Consider the following 26,840-nt stretch of genomic DNA (forward strand, 5'->3'; position numbering starts at 1 on the left):
GGTCTAATAATCCATGAAGGACTGTGAATTTGATAGAAAAAGTCTATTGAGTTACTTTTGAGCGCTGTTAGCCTAGCAATGTTAGCCTAGCAATGTTAGCCTAGCAATGTTAGCCTAGCAATGTTAGCCTAGCAATGTTAGCCTAGCAATGTTAGCCTAGCAATGTTAGCCTAGCAATGTTAGCCTAGCAATGTCCGGTTGTAGCAATGATAAGCAAGATGAAGTAAAGGGGATGAGATCTTGTGCATGTATCCACCAAACAAGCATTTATGAGTCACCAAATTCTCACCTATCTTTAAAATAGTAGATGCTAAAGGGGAAAACAATATTTATAATTGTCAGATGTCTTCATACATCAAAAGTAGTGTTGTATCAAACCAAATCAATTGCAAATATCAACACTTTTGAGGAATAAAAACGATCGCTTTCATACTGCAGTGGGCTAAATCAGGGTCACATAAATCTACTTTGAAACAAAAGTATACACCTCACACACATGGTTATGGGCTTAAAAGAAATAAGACACCTGCACCATGTCACATATAGAGTTGAAATGTATTACATTTTGAGTTTGAATCCCAATATTACACTTTATATACATTACAGAAAACTGAAATATAACAAAACCGTTTGACATAGAAAAAACAGATTTGTTCAAAATAATGCTTATTAATTATGAAATTATGAAAAATATGAATAACATTCCACCCATGAGGCCACTAGGTCATTTGACTGCAGGAAAGGGCTATGGGAGGGGATAATAAGGGAGATATTATTTATTTAATCTCTAAGTCATAAAGAGAAAGCTAGCGAAGCCGACACAGCAGGCTACTGTGTCCGTCTGTATTTCAAACCTACATCAGTTGTTTAGAGCAGAAGGGAGACAGAGTGCCTGATGTGAATAATACACAGCAATGCTAGAATCTCTGCCTGCCACACTGGAGAGGCAACATCATGCAATCTACTGAGGCTGCCCTAAAATAAGAGAGTGAAAGAGGACTCAACTTCTCAAATAAGAGAGAGAGGACTCAACTTCTCAAATAAGAGAGAGACTCAACTTCTCAAATAAGAGAGAGGACTCAACTTCTCAAATAAGAGAGGACTCAACTTCTCAAATAAGAGAGAGAGGACTCAACTTCTCAAATAAGAGAGAGAGGACTCAACTTCTCAAATAAGAGAGAGAGGACTCAACTTCTCAAATAAGAGAGAGAGGACTCAACTTCTCAAATAAGAGAGAGACTCAACTTCTCAAATAAGAGAGAGGACTCAACTTCTCAAATAAGAGAGAGACTCAACTTCTCAAATAAGAGAGACTCAACTTCTCAAATAAGAGAGGACTCAACTTCTCAAATAAGAGAGAGAGGACTCAACTTCTCAAATAAGAGAGACTCAACTTCTCAAATAAGAGAGAGAGGACTCAACTTCTCAAATAAGAGAGAGAGGACTCAACTTCTCAAATAAGAGAGAGAGGACTCAACTCAAATAAAGAGAGAGGACTCAACTTCTCAAATAAGAGAGAGGACTCAACTTCTCAAATAAGAGAGAGGACTCAACTTCTCAAATAAGAGAGAGGACTCAACTTCTCAAATAAGAGAGAGGACTCAACTTCTCAAATAAGAGAGAGGACTCAACTTCTCAAATAAGAGAGAGAGGACTCAACTTCTCAAATAAGAGAGAGGACTCAACTTCTCAAATAAGAGAGAGGACTCAACTTCTCAAATAAGAGAGAGGACTCAACTTCTCAAATAAGAGAGAGGACTCAACTTCTCAAATAAGAGAGAGGACTCAACTTCTCAAATAAGAGAGAGAGGACTCAACTTCTCAAATAAGAGAGAGAGGACTCAACTTCTCTCTTAGGTTCAGTAGTGACACGGAAGAATAAAAAAACAACAGGCTTGGGGTCAATTCCATTTAAATTTCAGTCAGTTAATTCATTGAAGTTCACTGTATTTATTTCCTGAGGGGATTGGAATTGAATCGGAATCGACCCCTTGGTTTGTCAACAATGTTGTTGGCCTAAACAGGACCAAACGGATGAATGTCATTGGTCAGTTTGACACTTTCGTCGTCTCACACAAGGCTGTGCAGTGCATAGCAACTCCATGGGACCAGTTTTATTAACAACTGCAGTAGCTTTCAGATCAAATGTTTCTCTTCATTGTCTGTTTCGTTTCACAGAAAAACCTCAGCGGACACATTTATTTCAACTCCAGATCCATCGCCATTTTAATCGCTTGTAGTCCTTCAGTTTTGTATTGAATGCATAGCCTGCTGTTATATCTGATGAAGTTATAGATGCTTCATTCATTGTTTATGTTTACAGGAGGCTGTGCCTCCTCCTTCAACACAGCGTCATATGTCTTGCTGGGCAAAAGCTTCACCTGCAATCATAAACCATATACCAATCAAAGAGATGACGGAGAGGTTCCACAAAGAACAGGCTTAAAGCAATTCTATACCTGGAACTTCCGATGACAGAAGTATCATTTAAAGTTACACACACCATTATGTTTTACTGTACCCCTGCAGGGCTGAAAGTATTAAGAGCTTTTAGAAGATAATAACACAATGCCAGGTCTAGTGTATAGAATCAAAAGGACATAAATGCCTCCTGGCATTGCTGAGGGATGATTGTCTCCAAAGCAGCTGAAGCAACTTGACAAAGGGGCGTAGAGCAGAGTGTTTAGCAACCTTTTACTACCAGTGATTGGCAAACTATGACCCCCTTGACAACTAACCGCCTGAGGGACCTGTCAGCAACATCCCTGGGAAAGGTGCCGGTCCACGGACCAGAGGTTGAGAAACACTGGTGTAGAGCACTCCTGCAACTCCCCCGACTCTGCCATCTGTTTAGGGTTGTGTACTGTAGGCACAAAACAGGAGCAAAATGTTCTGAAATGGAGCACGGGATCAGTTACCTGAACACTTCTCCTGTTTTCTTCTGTTTCCCACTAGGCACTAACTGGTTGAATCAACGTTGTTTCCATGTCATTTTAACAGCAAAGATCTATGTGATGACATTGAATCAATGTGGAGAACTGATTGGATTTGCAAAAAGTGATCAATGTAAAGGATTTCGGGTATAATTGTCTTTTTTTCACCTAACTTTTATCCTAAATCCAATGAGAAGGTTTGCATGTTTGTTGATTTTACTTTGAGTTCATGTTAGTCGACAGTCAAAACTAGATGTTGAACTGACGTCTGTGTCCAGTGGGTTGTGTGAGAGCGACTGACCCTGTGCATGAACAGGCCCAATAAACCACACGCTGAGAACATCATGAGTAGAGGTGTAGAGGTTCTAGTCTTATGGAGCTGGACAGAATGTACCCAAATGTGCCTGAAATGAACTGTTTGTCTTCCAATGTCTGTATTCAACATTTGTTCCAAAACATGCCAAATAAAGATACTTTACTTGTTACTTTCTCTTGATTTCATTCACTTTCTGTGTGCGGAGCATGTTCAACAGTGAAAAATGAATGTTCAAATAGATAGTTTATTGGTATGGTCTTTTAGGTCAGAGAGTTTAACAGGATTGACACACAACGAAGATCAATCTGGGAGTTTATCCCAAACATTCTAGGTTGAGGCAACAAAAGCCTTCTTTCACCTCCCATCAGTCTCAGTCGACTCACTGTTTCTGAGGCAGCTGGTTCAGTATAAACAGAATATGACTTAGAGTCATGAGGAATAATCAAATTATGGTACATTTCTATTTGCCAACAGGGTGGGTTGCCGTCAGTTTAGCCCTGTGAGTGTGACTGAATAGAGGCCTGTTTGTGGTCCCCTCTCTGCCTTGCCTACTCCCTCCTTCTCTCTTTCCCTCCTTCCCTCCCTCCCTCCCCCAGACTGACTGTCTCTCTGTCTGGCCACACCGGTTCACCTCCCTCGCCCAGAACTCCTGGCTGTGTGCTCTTTCTCTCTCCCATCTCTCTCTTTTTCTGTTTGTCTCTCTCACCCACTCACAGTCACTCTGTCTTCCACACTTTCTCTCCCATACTCTCTCCAACACACTCTCTCCCTTCTCGTCCTCTCTGTCACTATCTTACAATCTCTCTCTTGCCTGTTGCACCCTCTGTTGGTAGTTCCATGAAGCTGATCGGTTGGAAATATTGAGATAGAAAGAGAGCCCATTAGCGCTTTGACAGCATAGGCAACACCAGGTGTAGACCTTACACACTTATGTGAGAATGCTATTCATTGACTACAGCTCAGCGTTTAACATCATAGTGCCCTCAAAGCTCAACACTAAGCTAAGGACCCTGGGAATAAACACCTCCCTCTGCAACTGGATCCTGGACTTCCTGACGGGCCGTCCCCAGGTGGTAAGGGTAGGTAACAACACATCCGCCACACTGATCCTCAACACGGGGCCCCCTCCGGCGTGCGTGCTCAGTCCCCTCCTGTACTCCCTGTTCACTCATGACTGCACGGCCAGGCACGACTCCAACACCATCATTAAGTGTTCTTATGACACAACAGTGGTCGGCCTGATCACCGACAACAATGAGACAGATTATAGGGAGGAGGACAGCGACCTGACCTTGTGGTGCAAGGACAACATTTTCCCTCAATGTGATCAAGACAAAGGAGATGATTGTGGACTACAGGAAATGGAGGACCGAGCATGCCCGAGCATATGATAGTTTTAACTATGTTTTGAGACTACGAAGTGTTTGTTTACTTGTACATTGTTTACAAACAATGGAGTTCACACAATCGTACATTTTGGGTTCTGATGGGGTGAGATAGTTCAACTAAGCTTATCTATTGTATAAGTTATATTTTTCATGAATCAATGGGTAATAATAATTCATTAAAAAGTCTAAAAATGAATGTAGCAACTACCGATTGCCTCTTTAATCCCTGGCGCTGCCCATTCAAAAACACGCTTTGCAAAAACGGGCAAGTGTGCCCCCTATCCATCTCTATGGTTGGAAAACAAGGCAGGGATAGACAGAAATAAGTAGTTGTATACTACAATAATAGATATTGTTTCTCAAACACAGATGTTACTAGTCTTTCCTGTCTTCGGCTTTGCGGATTGTGTCTAAAGGATTACATTTTTGGATTGAATTGAATGGTTTTAAAAACACAAACAAACCAAGCATACCTCACACAATCATTAACACATTAATCAAAAGCCTTTTAAAAGGTAGACAATTTATTTAACAAAAATATCAGCTGAGATCAGCTCCTATGTCATACAGGAAAATGTTTACAAAGAGAGAACAGTAAATGCATACAATACAGGAAGTTGAACTAACAATATGCATAATATTACAGTTGAAGCTGAGGTCCGGGTTTAACTACAGGTTCATTCACACATAGTGAGGGATCACATTATAGGCTACAACAAGATGTAGGTGGGTCCATAATGTACTACAGTTGTGTAGGTATAGTATTCATACATTATATTACAATATAACACATCTATCAACAGTCATAGATATGCATACTGTAAAGATCTGGCTCATGACATCAGAACAACTGTGTAGATGTTTTAATACTAACTAGTGTACTTCAATGATAATCTGAGGACAACCACTGGAAATTAGCTCAGGTATGATGGTGCATTGCATCTGACTGTTGTTCATTCAATCTCTAGATTATATCTGTCCCTATCAAATACCGCCAGAAAAACAGAGCAAGGAAATCTCAAGTCCTTGAATTGTGGACTACGACAAATGTTCCTGATCTCGTTGACCACAGGCTAGATGCAGTGAGTATTTGATCCTGTGCGAGAAATGCATGTTCACCATGGTGCTGCTAACCTGCTGTTACCATACTAGAAGAGATGTGAGATTGGTGATATGTAGATGTATCACATCTATCAGATTTACTGCATACCTGCACTGTAGCAGTACACCCCATGCTTCTGGTATGGAGGGGGGAACCCAAAGCTGCGCACCCCTGGTTCCAGGGGGCCACAGTTGCGGCTGGGTTTGGTGATGGGGTAGCGCAGGCTCCCATCGGCGAGCCATCCGGCATCACAGTGGTTCAGGCCCATGAACCTCCAGGCGACATAGAGCTGGCCCACCTTGGCTATCTGGGCCCCATCTTTGAAGCACGCCTGCTGGGCCTCAGTGAGGTTGACCTTCTCGGGGAGCTGGAGGTAGTAGACCTTACCTGGAGAAGAGAAAGGGAAACTGTATTGTCTACCCATCCAAATCCAAGCTTAGCATATCTAAACACTCTTAGAAAAAAAGGTGTTATCTAGAACCTAAAATTGTTCTTCGGCTGTCCCCATAGGAGAACCCTTTGAAAAACCCTTTTGGGTTCCATGTAGAACTCTTTCCACAGAGGATTCTACATGAAACCAAAAATGGTTCTACCTGGAACCAAAAATGGTTCTACCTGGAACCTAAAAGGCTTTTCCTATTGGGACAGCCGAAGAACCCCTTTGGAACCTTTTTTCCTCAGAGTGTACACATCCAGTTACACAGTGTTGATCTTTCTCTATGGGATGTACACATCCAGTTACACAGTGTTGATCTTTCTCTGTGGGATGTACACATCCAGTTACACAGTGTTGATCTTTCTCTATGGGATGTACACATCCAGTTACACAGTGTTGATCTTTCTCTATGGGATGTACACATCCAGTTACACAGTGTTGATCTTTCTCTGTGGGATGAACAGAAGTCTAAACATCTCTCACCTTGGAGGGGGGAGGAGGAGCAAAACACATCGTAGCGGTGGAGGTGGCGGTGGCGACTACCGTAACTCCTAACCCCGGGGGAGAGGCCGAGCCCCCCACAGGGCCTTCGGGGCTTGGTGATGGGGTACTGCACTGTCCCGTCAGCCAGCCAGCCTGCGTTGCACCAGTTCAGACCCTCCTCCCAGGCCTGGAACAACTGCTCGAAGGTGGCCAGAGTGGAGTCCTGCTCCTGGCAGACTTGCTGAGCATCATGGTAGGTCAGATTGTAGCGCCCGTGAGGAGGCTGGTAGGGAAACACCACAACTGGAGGGGAGCAAGAGATATGTAATGACTGTAATGTAATTCTATTTTTCAGCCAAACAACAGCCCTGCCACTGGAATTGCAATAAGGCTGAGGGATAGGACTGGAGCAATGTAACCACAGGTGCAAAGGCAGACAGTCCATGAGATCTAACTGATAGTTTTAACCATGTTTTGAAGCGATACATTGTTTGTTTACAAAGACAAGGTTTACAAACAACGGAGTAAAACAACATATTCTGGGTTTGTGATGGGGTAAAGCAGTTGTACATGGCTCATTAGGAATTGCTTGTGTACGAGTGGCTCTGTTTTATAAAGTCGTTGGTCACCTTTCCAAGTGTGTTGCATTATGGGGATAAAAATTGTCAGACTTGCGCTTCCATGTTGACCAACTTTGACGCAATTAATGTACACAGTGGATATATAGAAATTAAGGGGTTATTTGAGGCTCTCCCTCACTAATTGGCCAAGGCTTTTGACTCTGTCAATCACCGTATTCTTATCGGCAGACTCAACAGCCCTGGTTCCTCAAATGACTGCCGCGCCTGGTTCACCAACTACTTCTCAGACAAAGTTCAGTGTGTCAAATCAGAGGGCCTGTTGTCCGGACCTGTGGCAGTCTCTATGGGGGTACCACAGGGTTCAATTCTTGGGCTGACTCTTTTCTATGTATATATCAACGATGTCGCTCTTGCTGCGGGTGATTCCATGATCCACCTCTACGCAGAGAGGTATACTGTATTCTGTATACATCTGGCCCTTCTTTGGACACTGTGTTAACAAACCTCCAAACGAGCTTCAATGCCATACAACACTCCTTCTGTGGCCTCCAACTGCTCTTAAATGCTAGTAAAACCAAATGCATGTTTTTCAACCGTTCCCTGCCCACACCCGCCCACAAAACCTAGCATCACTACTCTGGACGGTTCTGACTTAGAATATGTGGACAACTACAAATACCTAGGTGTCTGGCTAGACTGTAAACTCTCCTTCCAGACTCATATTAAACATCTCCAATCCAAAATTACATTGAGAATCGGCTTTCTATTTCACAACAAAGCCTCCTTCACTCATTCTGCCAAACATACCCTCGTAAAACTGACTATCCTACCGATCCTCGACTTCGGCGATGTCATTTACAAAATAGCCTCCAATACCCTACTCAATAAAATGCTGAGGTAGATGCAGTCTATCACAGTGCCATCTGTTTTGTCACCAATGCCCCTTATACCACCCACCACTGCGACCTGTATGCTTTAGTCGGCTGGCCCTCGCTACATTTTCGTCGCCAGACCCACTGGCTCCAGGTCATCTATAAATCTATGCTAGGTAAAGCTCAGCCTTATCTCAGCTCACTGGTCATGATAACAACACCCACCCGTAGCACGCGCTCCAGAAGGTATATCTCACTGGTCATCCCCAAAGCCAACACCTGTTTTGGCTGCCTTTCCTTCCAGTTCTCTGCTGCCAATGACTGGAACGAATTGCAAAAATCACTGCAGCTGGAGACTTATATTTCCCTCACTAACTTTAAACATCAGCTGTCTGAGCAGCTAACCGATCACTGCAGCTGTACATAGTCCATCTGTAAATAGCCCACCCAATCTACCTACCTCATCCCCATATTGCTTTTATTTACTTTTCTGCTCTTTTGCACACCAGTATTTCTACTTGCACATCACCATCTGCTCATCTATCACTCCAGTGTTCATTTGCTAAATTGTAATTATTTTGCTACTATGGCCTATTTACTACCTTACCTCCTCATGCCATTTGCACACTGCTACTATGGCCTATTTACTGCCTTACCTCCTCATGCCATTTGCACACTGCTACTATGGCCTATTTACTGCCTTACCTCCTCATGCCATTTGCACACTGCTACTATGGCCTATTTACTGCCATTTACCTCCTCATGGCCATTTGCTATGGCCTACTTACACTGCTACTCATGCCATTTGCACACTGCTACTATGGCCTATTTACTGCCTTACCTCCTCACGCCATTTGCACACTGCTACTATGGCCTATTTACTGCCTTACCTCCTCATGCCATTTGCACACTGCTACTATGGTATGCCATTTGCACACTGCTACTACTATTTACTGCCTTACCTCCTCATGCCATTTGCACACTGCTACTATGGCCTATTTACTGCCTTACCTCCTCACGCCATTTGCACACTGCTACTATGGCCTATTTACTGCCTTACCTCCTCACGCCATTTGCACACTGCTACTATGGCCTATTTACTGCCTTACCTCCTCATGCCATTTGCACACACTGTAAATAGACTTTCTTTTTTTCTATTGTGTTGTTGACGGTACGCTTGTTTATTCCATGTGTAACTCTGTGTTGTTGTTTGTGTCGCACTGCTTTGCTTTATCTTGGCCAGGTCGCAGTTGTAAATGAGAACTTCTTCTCAACTAGCTTACCTGGTTAAATAAATAAATAAAATAATGTATTAAAGTTGTTAATAGCAGTGTAATCATGTATTAAAGTTGTTAATAGCAGTGTAATCATGTATTAAAGTTGTTAATAGCAGTGTAATCATGTATTAAAGTTGTTAATAGCAGTGTAATCATGTATTAAAGTTGTTAATAGCAGTGTAATCATGTATTAAAGTTGTTAATAGCAGTGTAATCATGTATTAAAGTTGTTAATAGCAGTGTAATCATGTATTAAAGTTGTTAATAGCAGTGTAATCATGTATTAAAGTTGTTAATAGCAGTGTAATCATGTATTAAAGTTGTTAATAGCAGTGTAATCATGTATTAAAGTTGTTAATAGCAATGCTTGAACAGATGGATGCTGAGGTAGAGCAGGACACAAAGTGTTAGACCAGGATTCAATCCCATCCTGGGTTATAGGCATAGGCATTGCGCTTTTTAAAGGCAATTTACGATTGAGCCGACATTTACAGTGTTTATCGTGAATGGGATCTTCGCAAACGCGGGAACATTGCCTTTAAAAGCCTCAACTATATCCCGCAATTGCATTGAATCCCAACCTTAACGTTTTTCTGAACATGTTAAAAACTTCCTGACAAAACATGCTAATTATAATCTGGTGATGTGCTCATTGACGTAAATGAAACATTGCCAAAACTCACAAAGCACTGGACACTTTCACGTAAGGAGAACAGTAAAACATAACATTCCACAAAAGTTTCAGACATAGGAATTGTTAGCTGGGTTGTGTGTGTCAGAGGAGGCGGATGGCAGGAGCTATAGGAGGATGGGCTCATTGTAATTGGCTGGAATCAATGGAACTGTATCAAACACATCAAACATATGGAAACCACATTTGACTCTGTTCCATTCATTCCATTCCAGTCATTACAATGAGCCCGTCCTCCTATAGCTCCTCCCACCAGCTTCCTCTGGTGTGAGTGTAACGGAGATAAGATCGTGCTGTTAGCTCACTCTGCAGCATGAAATGTCACCAATAGTGCCATTGAATTTGATATTTTTTTGTGTGGCACAACTGGTTAGTAGGTTGTCAAGCAGGGTGGTCACCTGTGTTGGTGAGGCAGAGGGCGCAAGATCAAGTACTGGTAACGATGTTGTGAGCGAGGAAGCAACACTGCTAAGCCTGGTACATGTGCAAGGATTTAATGTTTGAATTGAACTGAACGTTATAAAAACACAAACAAACCAAGCATGCGTCCAAAGTAGGCAAAATCATTAACACATGAAACAAATGTTGACTATTTATTTTACAAAAATAAGTTAGTATACGTGTCCGTTATCGTCTAAAACCATGTTAAAACCCACCACCTACATAATCAAACCAGCCAACCAAGTGAGGTACAGGCCATACAGTATAAAAGATAAGTACTTGTTTTTGAGATAAACATAATAACAGCTTATAAATCATCACAGAACTGGTTATTTTTGATAATTAATGAATTACCTATTAATTCTGAGTTCAGCTCCTATGTCATAAACAAATATGTTTACAAAGAGAGTACAGCAGATAAATACAATACATGAAGTATAAATACAAATGTGCATAATATTGCAGTTGAAGCTGAGGTCAGAGTTTAAATACAGATTCATTCATACTGAGTGATGGATCACATTATAGCCTACAGCAAGATTTAGGTGGGTCCAGAATTATTGGTAAAACATATCAATATTATAATAATATTATTATTATGTATAATATTCATACATGACATTAGAGGATCAGTCATAGATTAATTCAAGGACCACTTCACAGTTTAACTTCATATTTGTTACATCCAGCACCATACCAGTGTCTGCATATGTGAAATGGTTTTGTAGTCAACAAGGGGTGCGCTCGTAAATTCACTCTGGAGTGCTAGAGAGTGCTCAGAGTGTGCTCTGGGCGTTCGTAAACACGAACGCTCTGGGCCTTTGTCCGATTGTCCATTCGTAAATTCAGTGTTTCGCTCTCGGAGCGTTCAGAGCGAACACTGGATGCTCTGGCCAAGGAGTAGGGTTGTTCTGAGCGTTCAGAGCGAACACTGGATGCTCTGGCCAAGGAGTAGGGTTGTTCTGAGCGTTCAGAGCGAACACTGGATGCTCTGGCCAAGGAGTAGGGTTGTTCTGAGCGTTCAGAGCGAACACTGGATGCTCTGGCCAAGGAGTAGGGTTGTTCTGAGCGTTCAGAGCGAACACTGGATGCTCTGGCCAAGGAGTAGGGTTGTTCTGAGCGTTCAGAGCGAACACTGGATGCTCTGGCCAAGGAGTAGGGTTGTTCTGAGCGTTCAGAGCGAACACTGGATGCTCTGGCCAAGGAGTAGGGTTGTTCTGAGCGTTCAGAGCGAACACTGGATGCTCTGGCCAAGGAGTAGGGTTGTTCTGAGCGTTCAGAGCGAACACTGGATGCTCTGGCCAAGGAGTAGGGTTGTTCTGAGCGTTCAGAGCGAACACTGGATGCTCTGGCCAAGGAGTAGGGTTGTTCTGAGCGTTCAGAGCGAACACTGGATGCTCTGGCCAAGGAGTAGGGTTGTTCTGAGCATTCAGAGCGAACACTGGATGCTCTGGCCAAGGAGTAGGGTTGTTCTGAGCGTTCTGGCCTCACAACAGCAGTCAAGCACCCAAGCTAACTGGCTAAAGTTAGCTAGCTTGCTAGCTACTTCCAGACATAAATGAGAGAATACTTCCCTCTGACCATGTTATCCAGAGTTTTGGTGACTAACTGTGCTGCTGGCAACAGTTTAATTATGCTTTTTTTACCAATGTTTACTGACACCAGCCATATTCAACAGGTGTTGAGAGTTCACAAATTCATCAGTTATTCTGCGCTCTGTCACACTCAGACGATAGTGCTCTGAAATCGGAGTAGATAGCCAGAGTGAATTTACGAACACACCCAAGGTAGAAGAAAATGACGCCCGGTGATGTCAAGAAGACTGGAAAGTCATTGTATGAAAGTCTTTGTTTTTATTTGAAAATTACAGATGATATCACTGGGAGTCATTTGGTTACAACCCTTTCTTCCATCTTTTTCACTACAAAACATTGAAACGCTCCATTTCCATATGTAGACTGGTATTGTCCAAGATATAATGAATATGAGGTAAAACCTCTATAAAAAAGATACCCTTTACCATAAAGAGAAAGGACATCCCAATCCAGGGAGAAGTCATTGAACAAAATGTTTCTTTTGTTACAGTGAGTGGCTAACCCTGTGTGGAACATGCATGTTGTTCACCATGGTGTTGCTAACCTGCTTGTCTAAATCACAAGGGAGGCTGACAGACTAGCGAGGACTATAGCCCTGAAACACAACCATCAGGCCATCGTATCCCAGTATTATTCTTTTTTGTCAAGCCTTCACCACACTAGAGGGCCTCACACACCATACCACAACTTTACATCATAGCACAGCCCTCTCACCATAGCATCTTGAATTTCTATGCATGTCAACATTCATTCATGTGGATTTCGGTTTGTTCCCCTACCTACTATGAGAGATGTAAATGGTATGACCTAAGGTTGGTATGTACTTTTACCACGTATATCAGATTTACCGCGTACCTGCACTGTAGCAGTACACTCCGTGCTTGTGGTGCGGTGGGGCAAACCCAAAGCTGCGCACCCCTGGTTCCATGGGGCCACAGTTGCGGCGGGGGTTGTTGATGGGGTAGCGCAGGCTCCCGTCAGCAAGCCATCCGGCATCACAGCGGTCCAGACCCATGAACTTCCAGGCAGCGTAGAGTTGGCCCACCTTGGCAATCTGGGCCCCGTTGTTGAAGCACACCTGCTGGGCCTCAGTGAGGTTGACCTTCTGGGGGAGCTGGAGGTAGTAGACCTTACCTGGAGAAGAGGACATGGCAGAGACCGGAGGTGTATAAGGTGATCAATTCAAAGTTATGCATCTAAGGGAGCTCACTGAAAGTTCACCACAAAATGAAAGTTACTGTAAGAGTCAATTGCAGATTTCTTCAAATACATATAACAGAATGTTACACAATAGATGGACTGTGCTTGACACTAGTTGTAGGGTGAATTATCTCTATATCTGCACCTGTATAGTGTGTACCTGTATAGTGTGTACACCTGTATAGTGTGTGTGTGTGTGTGTGTGTGTGTGTGTGTGTGTGTGTGTGTGTGTGTGTGTGTGTGTGTGTGTGTGTCTCACCTCGGAGGGAGGAGGAGAAACAGAAGGCGTCGTAGCGGTGGAGGTGGCGGTGGCGTCTACCGTAGCTCCTAACCCCGGGGGCGAGGCCCAGCCCCCCACAGGGGCTCCGGGACTTGGTGATGGGGTACTGCACTGTCCCATCAGCCAGCCAACCTGCATTGCACCAGTCCAGCCCCTCCTCCCAGGCCTGGAACAACTGCTCGAAGGTGGCCAGAGTGGAGTCCTGCTCCTGGCAGACTTGCTGAGCATCATGGTAGGTCAGATTGTAGCGCCCGTGAGGAGGCTGGTAGGGAAAAACCACACCTGGAGGAGAGCAAGAGATATGTAATGACCTTTAAGGCACAATCCTTCATTAGTTTCTCAGCCAAACAGCAGCCTTACTTGGTTAGCCTAACTTAGTTGAAGCTGAGGGATGGGGCTGGACCAATGTAACACTTCAACCCATAGAGGGAACCTCAGATGTAGTGCATGACAGTACATGACATCAGTAACATTGGGTAAAAGGCAGATGGACAGTACTAAACACATACATTATATTTTTCAAGAATAAATTGATAGGCTTTATAATATATAATTCATTTAAATGACCACATAATAGCTGTAAATATTGCAGATTGCACCTTAATTGTGTGTGAGTACAGTAGTGATGGGAGGGGCTGGATGACACTCACAAATGAGGTTGTTATACAGCACTATAATATATTCTACCTCGTAGCTCGAGGTTAACAGTGGCGCTCTTGTCCTCCAGCCCGTCGATGACCTCACAGCGGTAACGACCCGTGTCATTGAGCTGGAGTTCAGTCATGACCAGCGAAGCATCTCCTGGTGAGTCCTGTCTGAGATGCACCCGGTCCCTGAGAGATAAATAGAGGACTTTGTTATCATCAATGTGTTCAACAGATGTATAAATATTTTTGTGCAGGCAAACTCAAAATGATCCACTGTATCACAACAGTTGTGTGAAATGCATTTTCCTCATCTATACAGCCCAGAGTGTCAGTGGTGTAAAGTAACAAAATAAAAACACTTTGAAGTATTACCTATGTAGTTTTTGGGGTATCTGCACTTTAGTTGAATATTCATATGTTTGTCAACTTTAACTCCACTTCATTCCTAAAGAAAATACACTTTTTATTCCCATACATTTTTCCTGACACTCCAAAGTGCTTGTTACATTGAAACGCTCAGGCAGGACAGCAAAAAGTGTCCAATTCACACACTTATCAATATAACACACCACCACCCCCATGTCTGCTCTGGTGGACTAAACTCATGTTGCGTTGGCCAATTGTGTCTGAGTTTGAGTGTGTCCCCGGCTGTCTTTAAATCAAGAATCTGCCAGTCTGGTTTGTGTAATATAAGAAATGTCATTTAAAGCATTCACATTGACTTTAGATACTTATGTATATTTAAGACCAGATACTTTTGGACTTTAACTCCAGTAGTATTTTACTGGGTGGCTTTAAAAAAATGATTGAGTCATTTACAACCTCATGCTAATCACATTAACCACATTAATCTTTATGAGGAAGCCCTGAATTCACAAAAATGCAGGAAAAGAAATGCAAGGTACATAATACGGAATTTGTGACACAATTATAACAATGTATGACAGTGTAGAAATTAAAGGAATACGAAGAAAAAAAAATTGAAACTATAAAAATCAAAGGCGGGAGCTTAAGAACTACAGTATATAAATAAAAACACTCACTATACACAAATGATCATAATGGTTTTTAGAATGAACCATCTGCATTAAGAATAGCTAGAGTACCTGAAATCCCCAAAGCTGTGAATGCGGGGCCCGATGGCCACTAGAACGTCTGTCTCATGGCCCCCCACAATGGGCAGCCAGGACCACTTCACCCGCACCCTCCTGGGGGAGCTCAATTCTGGCTCGTACCAGTATCGGCAGGATAGGGTTGCGTTACTCCCCCGCAAAGCGAACACAAAGGGCTGGGAGGAGTCCACATGGAGCTTTACACCGTTAAAGTGGACTAGAAAGGAAAATACACACGAAACAGCAGTTAGTCAGACTTCATTTGGGTCTGTGCAACCCCCTCTGAGAGTTTGAATTGATAAGCCATTTATGGGTCGTGTTCATTAGGCACCAAGGGACTGAAAGAGGGAGGAACTACCTGGACTTGCTCAATAAGAAAGGCTCACTATCGTTTTCAATTGCAAAACATTTGTGTGTATGTTACATGGAAGGTGGATGCATTGCCCCTACCTAAGGCATGTACTCATGTTCAACTCTTCATTCATAAAACATAAGTGTATGCTCCTACTCTCTCCATTGCCGTTTCCGTTGAGAATGTCTTGGTAGAAGAATCTGTTGGAGGAGTATCCGAGGGCGGGCAAGCAGGAGAGGAGCAGCTGCAGCAATATCACCAACAGGGGGCGAGGGTGAGCCACCATCATCCTTGTCACTGAACCATAGAGGATACAAGCAAATATTAGGCTCTGGGGTACGAGTATAGTGTCTTTAGTCTCATAATACTCTCCCTTCTCCCCGAAGTGTGCACTTGTTCACTCCCCTCATGGCTATAAAAGGACTGGACTGATATCTGTTCAGCCAATTCAACCACCGTTTCAATTATTTTAAATCCTTGAGTGGGAGCGAACCAGTGCACAATGCAGGGAGAAGGTACAAAAATGGAGTTGGGATGGTGTCTTGACTGGATCCCCTTCCCAGTGGTTCCCATATGGTGGGACGGGACCCAGAGGAGGGTCACAGATAATTCCCTCTGGGTAGCGGCTAAACACTGGGGCCTGTTCAGACACATTGATTTAGATTATGTGGTGGGTCTAAGAGCTGTAAAGGGTGTGGGAACCACTGACTTTGACTGACCCCAGTCTCAGTTAGCACTAGCTTCTCCCTCCCCTGCTGCTGGCCTATCTCCCTAGCCCTCATACTGTTACGTTCCACTTGCATATTAACAGTAGTCGTAGCTATAAACCGCCAATAGGTGGCAGTATCATATCATGTTTCGTATGGCAAATCTGCAACTCACAAAATACTTTAAAAAATGTGAAGTTTATGTCCCTGTTTGAGCATTGCAATGGTTGTAGATTAACATTTTTGTTTTGTTTTATTTAGTACTTAGTAAACTTTGGCTCCTAGTCAAAAACTGATGTGAAAACAACATCTTAATTTAGCAATAATTTGTCTGTGCTCTTGCTCCAGATGTCGGTGCTTCTGACCCAAATACAGTCTAGTTAACCAGGGTAAATACGGGAACAAAATGCATAATACAATTAAATCCATCTAAAACATTTTACTGCAGTTCTTTGCCCTGAATACTAGATCTGGAAGACAATTTAATTGAATGTCTATAGTCAATTTCTTTCCTGTTATTTTCTCAGAGGTTTGCCATGGAGTGGAGGGTAGGGGTTGTTGTGTTTGTAGGTTATTACATTTCAATGTGTTTTACAGATTATTAAAAAACAAAACTTTTGGTCACAAAAAAAACAGTATATATTCAATAGGCAACAATACATGTGTTTTGATTCAACATCTCAATTAGACTTCTTGATCATCATAGTCTTTGATTATAATATAGAAACCTATAGAGGCGATATGCACCGTAATAGTCAATTTCCCAGAAAGTCGGTAAGGAATATGATACTGCCTCCTGTTCTGCACACCTGGCATTTACTTACACGTAGCGACGATTCCAGTAAAACAATTTATCAAACTACGTAGCGGCGATACGAGTAATACAATTTATCAACCTGAATCAGAATAATCTTTTTCAACCTGATACTGTTAATTTGTCATCTGTTTTATGATATTCTTCATGTGGTGATTATTATTTACTTACAGTTTAACAACTAGCTGGTATAATGCCGCGTGACTTTTCTTCGAGTTTTTATTAAACCCCAAAATATTATGTCAAAGAAAAGGGAGAGATACAGCTTCTTCTGATGGATGTTCAGCAGAAAAAAATGGTAAGTATGCGGAGTTGTTGAGCGGTCCTCAGAAAATGTACCCGCCTGTGGTTATAGTGGCACTATGGATTCTGACCCCAATGATGACACAAAAAACATATCCAAGTACTTGGCTTCAAAAGAATACATGAAAATAATCCACAAGTTGTCCCAAAAACCTTGAGTAATTTACGGTTGTGTGAATTTATTAGAAACAAAGCAAAACCGATCCATCAAACCATTTGTTTTCATTATAAACGGATCCAGTGCATAATTGCCAGGTCAGCAGAAATAATGACGGACATGCTCTAATACACTGCATGAATTGAGTCACTTTCCCCAGAGTCTCTAAAACTTTAAAGGGGCAATCTGCGATTGCTACATACATTTGTTGACATTTAAATAATGATATATAGAGTGAGCTTAAAGTATTAGGACAGTGACACCTTTTTGTTGTTTTGGCTCTGTACTGCAGAACTTTGGATTTTCAATGATAACAGAACGTTTTCGACATAGTCCCCCATTTTAGGAGACCAAAAGTATTTTGACAAATTAACTTACAGTATATGTATTAAATTTGTCGAAAGTATAGTGTTTGGTCCCATATTCCTAGCATGTAATGACTACATCAAGCTTGTGACTTTAGACATTTGTTAGATGCATTTGCTGTTTGTTTTGGTTGTGTTTACGATTATTTTGTGTCCAATAGAAAGTAATGGTAAATAACTTATTGCGTCATTTTGGAGTCATTTTCATTGTAAATAAGAATAGAATATGTTTCTAATGTTACGGTTTTCTTCCGTCGAAGGAGAGTCGGAACAAAATGCAGCGTGGTTAATAATATACATCTTTAATGAAGATGAAATAGGAACAATACAAAACAACAAACGGAACGTGAAAACCTATACATCCTATCTGGTGAATACAAAACACAGAGACAGGAACAATCACCCACGAAACACTCAAAGAATATGGCTGCCTAAATATGGTTCCCAATCAGAGACAACGAGAATCACCTGCCTCTGATTGAGAACAGCCTCAGGCAACCATAGACTTTGCTAGAACACCCCACTAAACCACAATCCTAAAACCTACGAAAAACCCCCATACATAAACACAACACAAAATAAACCCATGTCACACCCTGGCCTGGCCAAATAAATAAAGAAAACACAAAATACTAAGACCAGGGCGTGACATCTAAACACTTCTACATTAATGTGGATGCTACCATTATTACAGGTAATCCTGAATGAATCGTGCATTTTTATTATTTTATTTTTTATTTCACCTTTATTTAACCAGGTAGGCCAGTTGAGAACAAGTTCTCATTTACAACTGCAACCTGGCTAATATAAAGCAAAGCAGTGCGACACAAACAGCAACACAAAGTTACACATGGAATAGACAAACGTTCAGTCAATAACACTATAGAAAAAATCTATATACAGTGTGTGCAAATGAGGTAAGATTAGGGAGGTAAGGCAATACATAGGCCATAGTGGCGAAGTAATTACAATTTAGCAATTAAACACTGGAGTGATAGATGTGCAGAAGATGAATGTGCAAGTAGAGATACTGGGGTGCGATCTTCTAACCCACAATAAGTAAATGTACTGCTGTCTGTATCGGTGGCTGATGGTTTATGTTTAGACCGACACTGCTTAGCAATATAATCTTGCGATGCTGTATCTTGTTTATCTCAGGGATTGACCCAGGATGACACTTAATTGCGCAATATGTTTAAATGGCCATTTATTCTGTTTTGGTTTATTAGATGCTAAATGAACACTTTATTTGCAGGAGCCTCCTCAGTTCATATGTTAGTAGAAGTTAGTGAGAGGTGAACGTATAGTTGGGATTTTATTTTTACCTCTCGTTAGAGGTCGCACCTTGCATTTTTGGCATCAGCCAGACAATGTGTTTATTATTTGTATTTTTCCCCTCCTATTTGTGTATGCCTGTTAAAAAGGTGGGTTGAGGGGGGGTAAATGTTGGGGAAAGTTGGGGGAAAGGGTGGAGCGTAAGGGTGCTTGCCGGGGGGAGGGGTCAGTTGGATACTGCTCTGGTGTAGGTGCTACATATGCTGATCGTAATGGTTTGGTGGGCTTTCTTACCTTTTTATTGAGTTACATGTTATGCAGGCCACCATATGAACTACAAACGAGAGGAGGGCGGGGCTTACATTTACTTCCTGGAATGTCAAGGGTTTAAACGAACCAATTAAGAGAGGCAAGGTCCTAGCCCACTTGAAAGCACTCTCGTCTGATATTATATTTTTGCAAGAAACCCACCTGAAAAACAATTCTCATAGCAGACTTAAATGTAGGTGGGTGGAGCAAGTGTATCACTCTAACGGCTCTGCCAAAACGAGAGGCACAGCGATTCTGGTACGGAAAGGAATTCCCTTTCAACATAAAACCACCATTGCGGATAAAGAGGGTCGTTATGTGATCGTAATAGGAGAGATCCACTCTACTTCTGTAACTCTACTAAATATCTATGGGCCAAACATTGATAACCCCTCTTTTTCAAAAGAGTCCTTGCCCTGATTCCAGATATCTCTCAGACTAATCTGGTCATTGGAGGGGACCTTAACTGTGTGCTAGAACAATATTTGGATAGATGCTCTACCCGGTGAACCCCTACCTCCTATTCAAGTGAATTCTTGAATACCTACATAAAAAATCTAATTTATTAGATATATGGAGGATATCTAACCCTACGAGTAGGGAATACTCCTTTTATTCTCATGTTCACAATGTTTATACCCGAATTGACTACTTTTTGGTTGATGTGAAATTACTCCCCTATACCTGTAATGTGAGGTATCAGGATATTTTAATCTCTGACCACAGTCCACTCACCTTCTCCCTGAGATTGGGTGACGTTGTATCAAACGAGAGGGTCTGGAGGTTTGAATCCTCAGCTTCTCACAGAACCAACATTCTGTGAACATCTTTTTCTTTGATACCAACAACAACACAGAGACTTCCCCAGCATTATTGTGGGAAACACTGAAGGCTTATTTGAGAGGCTGTATCATCTCCTTTCAGGCTGCCAGGAGTAGGCAAAACAGGGGAAAAAATTGTGGAATTGAAGGGACAAATTCACTTCCTGGATAGGGAGAATGCTACCCATCCATCCATGGAGAACCATAAAATAATTACTTGAATATAATCAGATTCTCTCAGCTAAAATTGCTAAATCTTTTCTCTATGCCAACCAAAAATATTTTGAGTTTGGTGACAAACCACACAAATTACTCGGCAGACAACTTCGAAAAAATGTGAGTGACTGAATGATTCACAAAGTTAAATCTGCATCTGGGGAATTACTCTCTTCCACCAAAGACATCAATGACAGATTCCGTCAGTTTTACGAGACTCTATATACATCTAAAGCAGATCCTAACCCCTTAATTATACAAAAGGAAGATTCCAACTTCCTGAATAAGGAAATAGCTCTTGGGGAAATTCGAGAAACAATTAAATCTCTAAAGAGTGGCAAGACCCCGGGCCCAGATGGATACCCTGGTGAATTCTATAAACGATGTTGGTTCAGGCCAATGAGGATGGAGCTCTCCCTCCTACTTTGGATGAGGCGTTCATTACAGTTATACATAATAAGGGTAAAGATCTGGAAGAGGTAGGGTCATATAGACCAATATCTCTCCTTAATACAGACCAAAAGATTTTAGCAAAAACTCTCGCTAACAGGATTAGCACTTTAATGGGCAAATTGGTCCATTCGGACCAGTCCAGCTTTATCCCTAACAGAAACTCATTCTTCAATCTCAGGCGCCTCTTCAACATGATGTATGCTCAGAGGTTACCCAACGTGGACCTTGCCGTTATATCTCTTGATTCCGAAAAGGCCTTTGGCCAAGTTGAGTGGTCCTATCTATTCAAGATCCTACAGAAATGTAATATTGGAGATGGGTTCATAAATTGGATCCAGCTTTAATATAGGAACCCTTGTGCGAGAATACTCACTAACCAATCATTGTCGCCCCGATTTAACCTTTGTAGAGGGACCAGGCAGGGTTGTGCGCTGTCGACCTATGCTCTTTGTTCTAATTATTGAACCTCTCGCTCAGGCGATCAGATCTCATGCAGCAATACACGGCTGTAATACTAAAGATACTCTAAATAAGATTTCCCTATACGCAGATGACATTCTCCTCTATGTAACAGAACCCCAAGCTAGTATTCCAGCTATTCTTGATGTGATCAATTTGTTTGGTACTGTCACACCCTGACCATAGTTTGCTTTGTATGTTTCTATGTTTTGGTTGGTCAGGGTGTGAGCTGAGTGGGCATTCTATGTTTCATGTCTAGTTTGTCTAGTTCTATGTTTGGCCTGATATGGTTCTCAATCAGAGGCAGGTGTTCGTCATTGTCTCTGATTGAGAACCATATTTAGGTAGCCTGTTTGGTGTTGGGTTTTGTGGGTGATTGTCCTTGTTCTGTCTCTGTGTTACTTTGCACCAGTATTAGGCTGTTTCGGTTTTCGTGTTACGTTTATTGTTTTTGTATTTGATTCGTGTTTACTTTGTTTCATTAAACATGGATCGCAATAGACACGCCGCATTTTGGTCTGACTCTCTTTCACATACAGAAAACCGTGACAGGTACCTTCACGGGATGCAGAATAAATTGGAACAAGAGTGAATTAATACCCATACGGTTGCAAAACACCTCTTGGTTAGAACATCTTCCAATTAAGTTATCTTCAGAAAAATGTACCTACCTAGGAATTGTAGTTACCAAACAAAACTTGTCACTATTTAAAGAGAATTTCCCCTCTCTGATGCGAAAACTCAAGGCAAACATACAATTTTGGAGAACTCTCCCAATTTCTCTGCTCTGAAAAATTAATGGCATTAAAATGGTCTTCCTCCACCAACTTCTCTACCTATTCCAGAACATCCCAGTATTCATACCTAAATCCTTTCATAAACAACTGGACTCAATTATCAATCCATTAATCTGTGATTATAAAACACACAGGATAGGTAAAAACACCTCTGTAAATCCAAGATGGAAGGAGGATTGTCTCTCCCAAATTCTATATTTTACTATTGGGCTGCTAACCTCCTGGCGCTGTTACGTTTCTGCTGGATGACACACTTCCGGCATCCAGCTGGCTTAGTATGGAGGACGGACCCCTTCTCTATTGGCGCTGTGATTTTGTCGCCTGTCAATCTGGGGATGTCACTTTATAGTAACAATCCTATTATACATAGCACAGTCCGAATCTGGAAGCAAATTAAAGTCCACTTTGACCTTAGACCAATATCTTTCATGCTCCCTGTTGCGAGGAATCCCTCCTTTGCCCCCTCTAACCTTGATAACACCTTTGAGCAATGTGGAGAGCTAGGGATAAATACCATAGGGGATCTATACATAGAAGGGACTTTTGCCTCCTTTGAGTTGCTGAGGGAAATGTATAATCTTCCCAGAAGTAACTTTTTCAGATACCTACAGATTAGAGACTGTTAGAAAACACCTTCCAACATTTGGGAATGCTAAGTTCCTCATCACCTGTTTGTTTCCTCCGCTATATTTGTCAGTTTCTCATCACCTGTTTATTTCCTCCCCTATATTTGTCAGTTCCTCATCACCTGTTTATTTCCTCCCCTATATTTGTCAGTTCCTCATCACCTGTTTATTTCCTCCCCTATATTTGTCAGTTCCTCATCACCTGTTTATTACCTCCCCTATATTTGTCAGTTCCTCATCACCTGTTTATTACCTCCTCTATATTTGTCAGTTCCTCATCACCTGTTTATTTCCTCCACTATATTTGTCAGTTCCTCCTCACCTGTTTATTACCTCCTCTATATTTGTCAGTTCCTCATCACCTGTTTATTTCCTCCACTATATTTGTCAGTTCCTCATCACCCGTTTATTTCCTCCTCTATATTTGTCAGTTCCTCATCACCTGTTTATTACCTCCTCTATATTTGTCAGTTCCTCATCACCTGTTTATTTCCTCCCTATATTTGTCAGTTCCTCATCACCTGTTTATTTCCTCCTCTATATTTGTCAGTTCCTCATCACCTGTTTATTCCTCCTCCATCACCTGTTTATTTCCTATATTTGTCAGTTCCTCATCACCTGTTTTATTATTTGTCAGTTCCTCATCTGTTTACCTATATTTGTCAGTTTTCACCTGTTTATTTCCTCCACTATATTTGTCAGTTCCTCATCACCTGTCACCTGTTTTTCCTCCTCTATATTTTAGTTCCTTCACCTGTTTACTATATTTGTCAGTTCCTCATCACCTGTTTATTTCCTCCCTATATTTGTCTCATCACCTGTTTATTTCCTCCTCTTATTTGTCAGTTCCTCATCACCTGTTTATTTCTCTCACCTGTTTACTATATTTGTCAGTTCCTCATCACCTGTTTATTTCCTCCTCTATATTTGTCAGTTCCTCATCACCTGTTTATTACCTCCTCTATATTTGTCAGTTCCTCATCACCTGTTTATTACCTCCTCTATATTTGTCAGTTCCTCATCACCTGTTTATTTCCTCCTCTATATTTGTCAGTTCCTCATCACCTGTTTATTTCCTCCTCTATATTTGTCAGTTCCTCATCACCTGTTTATTTCCTCCTCTATATTTGTCAGTTCCTCATCACCTGTTTATTTCCTCCTCTATATTTGTCAGTTCCTCATCACCTGTTTATTTCCTCCTCTATATTTGTCAGTTCCTCATCACCTGTTTATTTCCTCCACTATATTTGTCAGTTCCTCATCACCTGTTTATTTCCTCCCTATATTTGTCAGTTCCTCATCACCTGTTTATTTCCTCCACTATATTTGTCAGTTCCTCATCACCTGTTTATTTCCTCCTCTATATTTTCAGTTTCATCACCTGTTTATTTCCTCCACTATATTTGTCAGTTCCTCATCACCTGTTTATTTCCTCCACTATATTTGTCAGTTCCTCATCACCTGTTTATTTCCTCCACTTATTTGTCAGTTCCTCATCACCTGTTTATTTCCTCCACTATTTGTCAGTTCCTCATCATATTTCCTCCACTATATTTGTCAGTTCCTCATCACCTGTTTATTTCCTTCTATATTTGTCAGTTCCTCATCACCTGTTTATTTCCTCCTCTATATTTGTCAGTTCCTCATCACCTGTTTATTTCCTCCACTATATTTGTCAGTTCCTCATCACCTGTTTATTTCCTCCACTATATTTGTCAGTTCCTCATCACCTGTTTATTTCCTCCACTATATTTGTCAGTTCCTCATCACCTGTTTCAGTTCCTCATCACCTGTTTATTTCCTCCACTATATTTGTCAGTTCCTCATCACCTGTTTATTTCCTCCACTATATTTGTCAGTTCCTCATCACCTGTTTATTTCCTCCACTTATTTGTCAGTTCCTCATCACCTGTTTATTTCCTCCACTATATTTGTCAGTTCCTCATCACCTGTTTATTTCCTCCTCTATATTTGTCAGTTCCTCATCACCTGTTTATTTCCTCCACTATATTTGTCAGTTCCTCATCACCTGTTTATTTCCTCCTCTATATTTTGTTCCTCATCACCTGTTCCTCATCACCTGTTTATTTCCTCCACTATATTTGTCAGTTCCTCATCACCTGTTTATTTCCTCCACTATATTTGTCAGTTCCTCATCACCTGTTTATTTCCTCCACTATATTTGTCAGTTCCTCATCACCTGTTTATTTCCTCCACTATATTTGTCAGTTCCTCATCACCTGTTTATTTCCTCCACTATATTTGTCAGTTCCTCATCACCTGTTTATTTCCTCCACTATATTTGTCAGTTCCTCATCACCTGTTTATTTCCTCCTCTATATTTGTCAGTTCCTCATCACCTGTTTATTTCCTCCACTATATTTGTCAGTTCCTCATCACCTGTTTATTTCCTCCACTATATTTGTCAGTTCCTCATCACCTGTTTATTTCCTCCCCTATATTTGTCAGTTCCTCATCACCTGTTTATTTCCTCCACTATATTTGTCAGTTCCTCATCACCTGTTTATTTCCTCTATATTTGTCAGTTCCCTGCTCTGTTCCCCACTGCTGCATTGATTGTTGTTGTCTTTAGTATTAGTTTGCTGAAGCTCTTCCTGTCTCGTTCCATGTCCGTTATTTATGAAATGTTTTCCTCCCCGTACCTGCTTCATCTCTCCTCTTTCTCTCTACCTGTCCTTGTTCTGTATGTCTTATTTTGTATTATTTACTTTGTACCCAGAACTCTGGGTCTTGTTGTTTCTGTCTGTTCTTTTATGTTTAGATAAGAATTGCATACTTGTCTTTTATTCCTATACACCATTCTTGTGTGTGTTCAATAAAAAATATTAGAACGAGATATTGGGGTGCAAAGGAGCAAAACAATACAAATGGGGATGAGGTAGTTGGATGGGCTATTTACAGGTGCAATGATCTGTGAGCTGCTCTGACAGCTGATGCTTAAATAAATTAATAAATATTAGTGAGATGCACACATATATCCCCCCACCTCTCCCCAAATGCTAACCTCCCCTGTTATTGTAATGATGAGAGGTTAGCAAGTCTTGGGGGTATCATATTTGTGCATTTGTAACTTTCTCACTCATCATTATTCACCATTCAGGATTATCCGTAATCATGGTAACATCCACATTAATGTAGAAGTGTTTAGAAACATATTCTATTCTTATTTACAATACAAGTGACTACAAAATGACACAATACATTATTTACCATTACATTTCTATTGGGCACAAAATAATCGTAAACACAACTAAAAAAACAGGAAATGCATCCAACAAATTTGTAGAGTCACAATCTTAATGTAGTCATTGTGTGCTATGAATATGAGACCAAATACTTAAACTTTTTACTACTTTAATACACATAAGGGAATTTTGGTCTCCTAAAATGGGGGGACTATGTACAAAAAGTCCTGTAATTTTGTTATGGTTCACCTGATATGGATGGAAATACCCTTAAAGTTGACAGTCTGCATTTTAACCTCATAGTCCAGAGCCAAAACAACAGAAAATGTGTCACAGTCCCAATACTGTACCTATTGAATACTGAAGAATATAACTTATAAATGCCTCCTGAGTTTAGTTCAACTGTTGCACCCCCATCAGAACCCAAAATGAGAATGTAAGCTTGTTTTACTTACTCTTTTTCTGTTGACTTCTGCCTGCTGTGTAGTTATGGGGCCCCTCTCATTACAGAATCCCTATCTTCTATCACTACCCCAACCATAACAAATGAGCTCATCTTGGCCAGCTGTTGGGGGAGTAAAGGGTTGGTTTGCAGCCTGCAGAGAGAGAACAGAGAGTGTTAGACT

General features: G+C 41.4%; 1 protein-coding gene across 2 annotated transcripts; it reads right to left on the bottom strand.

Moving 5' to 3' along the window:
• Positions 1–5,143: 5,143 nt before the first annotated feature.
• LOC112263868 (hyaluronan and proteoglycan link protein 3) lies at positions 5,144–26,818 on the bottom strand. 2 transcript variants are annotated; one of them, XM_042316109.1, is made up of 8 exons: positions 26,670–26,818; positions 15,863–16,003; positions 15,349–15,571; positions 14,283–14,428; positions 13,575–13,877; positions 12,971–13,249; positions 6,659–6,961; positions 5,144–6,126 (listed from the first exon to the last, which is right to left on the bottom strand). In XM_042316109.1, coding segments are annotated over exons 1-8 (1,686 nt in total). In that variant the 5' UTR covers positions 26,671–26,818; the 3' UTR covers positions 5,144–5,836. The 2 variants fall into 2 exon arrangements, with proteins under 2 accessions (XP_042172043.1, XP_042172044.1); XM_042316110.1 differs by lacking the exon at positions 26,670–26,818 and adding an exon at positions 17,399–17,816.
• Positions 26,819–26,840: the final 22 nt, after the last annotated feature.

The sequence above is a fragment of the Oncorhynchus tshawytscha genome, unplaced genomic scaffold, assembly GCF_018296145.1.
Source record: "Oncorhynchus tshawytscha isolate Ot180627B unplaced genomic scaffold, Otsh_v2.0 Un_contig_6717_pilon_pilon, whole genome shotgun sequence".
In the NCBI taxonomy this organism is placed as follows: domain Eukaryota; kingdom Metazoa; phylum Chordata; class Actinopteri; order Salmoniformes; family Salmonidae; genus Oncorhynchus; species Oncorhynchus tshawytscha.